At 59.5% G+C, this 8,053-nt stretch overlaps 1 protein-coding gene across 1 annotated transcript; it reads right to left on the bottom strand.

The window, feature by feature from the left end:
- Positions 1-243: 243 nt before the first annotated feature.
- PLA2G2F (phospholipase A2 group IIF) lies at positions 244-6,721 on the bottom strand (the record flags this gene model as incomplete). Its single annotated transcript, XM_080691334.1, has 5 exons — positions 244-455; positions 1,220-1,329; positions 2,376-2,520; positions 6,000-6,052; positions 6,606-6,721. 5 exons carry the CDS (start codon positions 6,719-6,721, stop codon positions 244-246), a joined length of 636 nt encoding a protein of 211 aa, XP_080547460.1.
- Positions 6,722-8,053: the final 1,332 nt, after the last annotated feature.

Below are 8,053 nucleotides of genomic sequence, written 5' to 3'. Positions count from 1 at the left end.
CCTGCCTTCCACACTTGGGAGAGACCCCAACAAGCCACTTGCTTCCCACCAAGACCAGAGCCAGCGCTGGGCTGGCAGAGCGGGCGGCCACAGGCCTCCCGAGTCCTCTGGGGCCTGGCTCACTGCAGGGCTCCGGGTAGGGGGGCAGAGAACCCCTGGCTCTGGCCTGCCCCCCATCTTTATCTGTCTGGTTCCCCAGCTAGACCCTCCTCAGTCCCTGTTGGCTCTCAGACCTCGGAGGTGCTAGGACGCGGCAGGGGTGTCTGGGGGGCGGGTTCCGCAGGTGACCACCCCGGGGGGCGGCTCGTAGATGCTGCAGCGGGGCGTGGGGCCCTGGCAGCGGACGTTGAGGTAGCCACGGTACTCCTCCCTGTATGGCTGGTCCCTGAGGCACAGAGCCACGCTCCGGTCACACTCACAGGTCTCCTTGTCACAGCGTGTCTTGTTGAGCTCGCCTGTGGGGGTGGGGGCAAGGCTGTGGGTGAAGGACCAGCCCCGGGGACACGGGGGCACAGACTCAGAGTGGTCTCAGGCTGCAGGTCGGCTGCCCCGGGCCAGCAGCCTGCGTCATCCGGAGCCCCTTGCGTGACTGGCCCAGGTTGAAACTGCAGAATCACTGATGTCCAACATGGGCGTTGAATAGTGGGGAAACCAAGGCACAGAAAGGGGGGGCTTGCCTAAGACACCCAGAGAAACAGAAGCCCACCCCAGCGGTTCCTGCGCTCCCTCCAGTCCCAGAGGCAGTGATTGGCCAGGACCAAGTGACCCAAGTAGTACTTACACTAATTTCTAAGTGTGCTCCGTAGTCCCTGTGCCAAGTGAGTGCTTACAATAATTCTTTTTTTTGTGGGTCTGGGGATGGAACCCAGGGGCATTCTACCTCTGAGCTACACCCTCTGCCCCTATTTTTTTATTCTTTATTTTGAAACTCAGTCTCACTGAGTTGCAGAGGGCCTCACTAAGTAGCGGAGGCTGTCCGCGAACCGTGATCCTCCTGCCTCAGCCTCCCGAATGCTGGGATGACAAGCGCGCGCCACCACGCCCGGCTTACGCTAACTCTTAGTTTCATGCTAATATTCATTTTGAATGAACATTTAGTTTTTAGTGTCAGCGCATCCCGTGTAGTACTGGGACATACTGTGCTAAAACATGTCATTGTCTGCCAGAAATCCCCGCTGTGCGCCTGCCGGCGGGGCTGGGTATGTGGGGATCAACTCACTGCATGCGATGGTGGTGTCGTTCTCGATGGTGAAGTCGTAGTGGTCCACATAGGGGCGGCAGCCCTGGTCAAACAGCTTCTGGTAACAGCAGTCGTGGGCATGGCAGCACCTGGAGGCGGGCAGGGCTGAGCAGGCAGGTGCGGCGCTGGCAGCCTCCCCTCAGCAGAGACCTCGGGCCGTCTGCTCCAGCCCCTCAGGGGTCAGATCTTTTCCAAAGTGCCGCCCAGAGACAGATAGTCATTTGCCCAAGGTTGCACAGCCCTGGCGGAGCTGGGCCTGGTGCCCTGGGTTCTTGGCCTTGGTCTCACCTCTCTGTTCCATCCCCAGGGGGCTCTCAGGTTCCTGCCCTGGAGCGGAGATGCAGCTGGGGGTGTGCAGCTGGGGGTATGTACGCGGGGTGGGGGACAATCAGGGTAGAAGGAGGGGTCTGGGGTTAAATCAGTGCGGAGAAGCTGGCTTTGCGCAGAGACTCTACCTGGCTGTGCCTGACAGCCATGGGGGGACAAGGTCAGGAAGCAAATGAGAGTGCCGGTTCCCCCACTACCTCTAGAGGAGCGGGGGCAGTGTCAGCGTGCATTTATTAGTCTCCTAGTGACACCGGCCTAGGTGCTGGCTGCTGTTGGGGAGATTGAAGCAGAAATCACTGTGTGTGTGTGTGTGTGTGTGTGTGTGTGTGTGTGTGTGTGTGTGTGGTTTGAACCCAGAGGCATCATTCTACCTCGAAGCTACACCTCCAGCCCCATTTTTTCTTCTTTATTTTGAAACAGAGTCTCACTAACTGCAATCCTCCTGTCTCAGCCTCCCAAGTACTGGGATTACAAGCTTGGGCCAACACGCCCGGCTAGAGAGCCTCAGGGAAGCACACCCCGCCCTCCAGGCCCCCAGGCTGAGGGGTGAGCATCACAGCCATGGCCTCTGCGGCGTCAGCGGTGTGTGCGACTTGCTTCACGTGTGTTGGGAGCATAGCAAGGAGGAGGGGGTGGCCATAGACAAGAGAGCGCATCTCAGACCACTGGAGAGGGCGGGCCAAAGCTGGGGCTCCCGGCCTCTACCTCAGCCAAGAAGCCTGAGCCTCCGAGGCTCAGAGATGGAGGTCACTGCGACCTGCTGCTGCCCCCACCTGGTCCTGCAGAAGCCCAGGCTCCCAGCACCTACCAGTCCACCTCGTCCATGGGCTGGCCGCGCCCCCCCAGCCCGCAGTAGCAGCCATAGCCCACGAAGGACAGGATGGCGCTTCTGCCGGTGAGCGTCTCCACCATGGCCTTCAGGTTGAACAGGCTGCCGTGGGCTGTGGGTAGAACTACAAGAGAAGTGGGGTGTGCATGAGCCCCTGCCCGAGGCTTCCCCCCCCCCAGTGCCCAGGGCCAGGGAGAGGGGGAGGAAGCAGGAGAGGCGGGGAGGCCAGCAGGGGAGAGGGCAGAGGAGCGGGGAGGCGGGATCTGCAAAGCCTCAGCGCCGCCCACATCCCTATGCGGCTCTGCAGCCCGAGAAACGTATATGGTTTCTAGAAACGTATATGGTAGTTGAGGGCTTGCTCTGTGCTGGGCGGAATCCTACGCCCTCCATGCGCCAGCTCACTGTGAGCTCACTGCAACCCTGTGCTCATCCCATTTTATGGGCAAGATGGCTGAGCTGGAACATTTAGTCACTAGCCCAGGGTCACGTTGTCAAAAGGTGGCGGAGACAGAATCTGGAGTCCAGGGAGTGAGGCTTCCTAGCCCCCTAGCTATACAGACGTCCCTTGACTTAGGATGGAGCCCCGGCCTAGAAAGCCCATCACAAGCTGAAGATGCAGGCCAAGATGCATTTCATACCGTGCTTAGCAGCACAGGCCTCTGAGAGCAGCGCCCCCTGGTGACCAGGGAGCTGCAGTGCTGTCCTGCAAAGGAGAGATCACCCTGCCTGTGGCTAGCCGGAGAAGAGTCCCAAATTTGAAACTCAAAGTATGGTTTCTACTGAGTGTTTCTTACCTTTGCACCATCGTAGAGTCAAATCATTGTTTAAATTAAACTGCCGTAGGTGCAGCTCACCCAAGTGCCTGCTACACCAGAAGGGGCTTCGCTAATGCCACATGCGTTGGGAACCCGAGGACTTGATTCTGGGTCTGCCACTCCCTCTGCCTGGTATCTCCTGGTATCTCTGGCTCTGGGGTGGAATCGGCACTGCTGGAGTTGGTGTATCTCAGGATTGAGCATGCACAGCGAAAGAAATAGTTCAAGGACACCGTGCCCTGGCAGAATCAGCTTCTAAGCAGCTGCCAGGCCAGCTCGCCCAGGGCCGTCTTCTCCCCGCTCTCTCTGGCTGTTCCTATCCTGAGCTGCTCACCAGTGCTGGCTCTCTGGGCCACCTGGGCTGCCTGCCCATGTCTTCCTGGGCACAGAGTCTGGTACCCACAGTCCTGAGCTGGTGAAGCGCCCTGCACATCAGCAGGAGAGCCGCTCTATCCACATTTTATAGACGAGAAAACTAACGCTTAGAAAACAAAGGCTTGCCTGGGTGGTCCAGACAGGAACCTGAGTTTGTTGCCCGCAAGTTGGGATGCAGACCCTGCCTGCGACTCCTCCCTGGGCTCCTCCAGCTGCACCCAGCCTTAGGTGCCCAGCTCAGCGCCCTGCCGCCGGCTCTTTACAAGTCCTCCATCCTGCCTTGCTGTGTGAACAAAGGAATGTGCTGGGAGAGAGAGAGAGAGGAAGACAAGAATTTCAGCAACTGGAGGCTAGCTGGACCCCGGAGGCCACTCTTGTTTACCTCTTAGACCTGGTCTTTACACATCTCTAGTGATGGGGAACTCACCTCACGCGCCTTAGTGGAAATATCTAGGGCTTTAGTCAGACGGAGCCAATAACTAAAGGCTCCTGGGGCTCTGATTTCCCATCTGTGAAATGGGAATAACAATCCTGCAAGCCGTGTCCCCTCCTGGGGCTCAGCAGGGCCCCGGCTCAGGCCTGTTGGGCTGTCAGAGGGCGGGAGTTGGGAATCCTGCTCCTCCGGAGTCTCCCTGGGTCTCGGCCCTGTGGTTTCCATCATTATAGAGAAGGTGGAGCAGCGAGGAGGAAGAGCAGAAGGAGCAGGGAGACGAGCCTGAAAGATGACCTTGAAAAGGAAGGTGGCATCATGGGAATGTCAGGTTCACCCGGGACAGGACAGGAGAGGGGCTGAGCCTCTGGAGCTGCAGAGGAGCTGGCCCCAAAGGGCTGTTGAAGAGAGCACAGGAGAGGCCGAGGGGGCCGAGCTGACTCTCCTTCCTGTCTCTTGCGCCTGCCTGCTTCGCTGAGTCTTGCAGGAGAAAAACGTGTGCAGAGCAGCTTGGGAGCCGCCCAGGGCTGGGGAAGAGGTCCAGGCGTCAGTCACCACCTCGGCAGCTCACATAACTTCCTTGACCTCGATTCTCAAATCTGAGGACTGGGGTAATGACACCCCGCACCGGCCCCCGAAGGGCTAAGGGCCGCTTCAAATGTGTCCAGGGCACCTAGCCTGGGCGGCGCCCTGAGAAGGAGCCCTCAGTGCCCGGCCTTAACCTAGGGCCGCTCCAGCCCAGTCCCCCAGCCCGGGACAAGGGAGTGGGGGACCTCCTGCCACACCCACTTCCCTGCCCTGCCCCTCTCCTCTGGGCAGGATAGACACACCCACTCACACTCACCTGCTTTACGCAAGACATACCCTCACACTCTCCTCTCTACACCACACATACTGTGCCTACATACACTCACAACCCCCTACAGACACACACAACGTACAGTCTCCAACTGTCCCCTCCCACACCCGGGCACACACTCACTCTCACGCGTCACAAATCCACTCTCACACACAGCACCCTGGGGAGAATGGGTGGCCAGAACCCAGGGCTGTGTACACACACTCACACACACACACACACACACACACACACACACACACAGTCCAGGCCGAGGAAGGAGCCGCATTAGTTGGGCGGGGGCTCTGGTGACCCAGTGGCTTGGGCTGAGAGTTTTCTAAGTGCCAGCTCTGTTGCCTGCACGCCAGCAGCCCTTCCTCCATCTGCACATGGAGACTTATCTTTATTTCTCCCATTTATTTCTTTTCCTCAGCCTGGGCTTGTTCGGGGGACATTTAGCTGGTGGCATGAGAAGTCAGCCGCTTCCATGGTCCGCTTGCACCTGCGCACCTGGGGCACTGCCAGGGAGCGCACAGAAGCATGGCGGGTCAGACGTATGGCAGGGGTCTCAGTTGGCAATCCTGCAGGGTGCCTTTCCCTGTCCACGGGGCCTGAGCACTGCCATGGGAGAGACACTCACAGGCAGACCACACACACCCACCCAGGCGCATGGCTGCACACCACAATTACACGCTCACAGGAAGAGACTCAAATAGAACTACACACCCAGGTGCCAACCCGGATGCACACTGATGTGTTGCACACGTAGACACCCCTGTGTGCGCAGAACACACCTATATACTCAGATAGGTGTGTATTCGGTTGCACACAAACTCATTAAGTGCTGCCGACACACACGCTCGCTGACACACACACTCTAGGTACACAAATACCCAGCAAACACCCCACTTTACGATGCTTGCTCAGCCCTGCTCCCTCTCGCCTCATAAATGCCACGAGCCCTGCGTGTTTACAGGTGACGGAGGTGTAAACAGCCTGGGGGGAGAGGATGCAGCCTGAAGGGGAAGCGGAGGCCCAGAGAGAGGAAGGAAGCGGCTGCCCACTGGAACCAGAGCGCAGGCACCCGAGGTCACCAGAGAGAGGCCGCGGGGGACGTGGGAGGGTCTCCCCCAGCCTGCGCTCACCGCTGCCGGCCAAGATGGTGATGGCGAAGAACTCCTTTATGCCCAGGCTGGACCTGAAGAGGGAAACCCAGAGCCTGAGCCCATCCCACCACGTTGCCCGCGGTGCTGGGCCTCAGCATGGCACCACCTCTGCTGTCCCAGTTACTGCCACCGCAGCCCTGTGGGCACTACCCCTCACTGCCTGTCCCTCTGGAGGGACACACCCCAGGTGGCAGAGCCACCGGGGAGGCACCGGTACCAACCTCCCTCCACGCCTCCGCGTCCAAGAGAGGAAGCGCGTCCCAGATCAGAGCCAGCCGCTCCCATCCACGCGCCAGGGAGTCCTGGGACCCAGCTGGATGCCTGAACCCAGAGCCAGAGCTGGGTCCCTGCGTCCCAATCCCACCTCTACTTCCCAAATGGTGATCAGCCAGAGGCCGATTCCTCCCCCTCTCTGGCCTCAAGCGGGCCACGAGGGTTCACTACATGGTCCCAAAGGCCACACAGCTACCAAGCTCAGCCCAACGCTCAGAAACTCAGGAGAAATGGGTTCCAGGAGCAGGGCCCTCAGCACCATCCCCTGCCCCCCTCCATGGAGGGCTCCACCCTGGAGCAGTAGGCACCTACCTGGAGGTTCTTGAAGCAGGAGAAGCCCCGACACTTGGAGCCCTCCGCCCAGAGCAGCGTCTAACCAGCACCTTCTTCCTGAACCCTTTGGGGTTGGCCTGCGCCCCATCTGCCATGTTCTGGGTTCTGGGGGGCCAGCGACATAGGTCTTGACAAGTCGTCAACGCACTCCAAAGGCTTTGGGGAGCAGGCCCCAGCTTCACGCTGCCACGCACACTGGCAGGGCAAAGCTGGGGCAATGCCCTGGGCAGCAGGCAGGTGACGGTGCCCTAGAAAAGAAGGCTCCACCTCCTTCCTCCCACGGCCACAGCCCTGCCCACAGCAGCCTGGAGAGGTCCCCACCTGCAGTGTGCCAGGCCTCCCCTCTGGGGGGTTTATAACACCTGACCAGGAGCCGGCCCCTCCCCCTGCGTCTGAAGGAAATGAGCCCACAGGCCCTCTGAGTCCCATCAGAAAGATGCTGAAGTTTTAAAATACAGCAGTCAGCGACACCTGCCAAGGACATAAAGTGAACTTCATTCATGAGGCGCCATCTGGCAGGTGTAGGGACCGCTGGGTCGGGGTCTCCGTGCGGGGAAGAGAGATTGGTCTCAACTCCCAATACAAAAGGAAAGCAGAGGTTTCTAGCCAATGATCGGAGTGGGGGATGGAAAATTAGCAAGAGGAAAACATCAGGGGGCGGGGGATTCTGACTAAAGCCACCTGGCAGGCTTATTGCTGAAGAGGCTTGGGGACCAGACATCCCCGTAGGAGGAGGTGGCTCGGTAGATCAGGTACCGCGGGTAGCCAAGTCTGGAGGACTCACCTGCAGGTGGTTGGCGCCTGTGTACACCCAGACTCACACCAGAGGGGCCGGGGCAGAGACCTCTGGCAGAAGGTTCCCCCAGCTCACACCTGGAGGGTGAGCCCACTTGATCTGGAGCAGGGCCTCTCGGCTGGGCACTGCTGACCTGGGGATGGAGACCTCCCTTGTGGTGGGGTGGCCTGGTGCATCCCAGGAGCCCACACCGCAGTCTAGGCCCCCAGGAGCTGCCATCCTCCCTGACTCTTGAGTTGTCCCAAATGAAAATGTCTCTGGACATGACCAGGTGTTTTTCGGGGGACCACTGCCTCTGGTTGAGGGCCTGGTGGGCCCGGGAGTCAGGGCCAATTGCTTCTTGTTTGGAGGTGGGTGCACATGAAGCAGAGAAAGGGGGAAGGCCTTGAACTCTGGGAGCCCCTTCTTCAGGCTCAGAGTCCCACTGATGGCTCCATCCCAGCACCTTGCTTCCTGGCCGAGACCTTGGTGGGGATATCCCTCCCAGTTCTCTGTGTCCTTGAGACAGAAAGGAGCCTGTGGGGCTTCCCTTCCCATCCCCAGCCTTATCAACCTTCTCTTCTGGCTGTCCCAAACCAACTGGCTCATCTCCCATGTCATTCATTTCCCCCCCTCCCCGCCCCAGTCACTA

This window comes from Muscardinus avellanarius, assembly GCF_963383645.1.
Source record: "Muscardinus avellanarius genome assembly, chromosome: 3".
NCBI classification, from domain to species: Eukaryota; Metazoa; Chordata; class Mammalia; order Rodentia; family Gliridae; genus Muscardinus; species Muscardinus avellanarius.
This window is presented reverse-complemented; position numbering and strand designations above follow the sequence as displayed.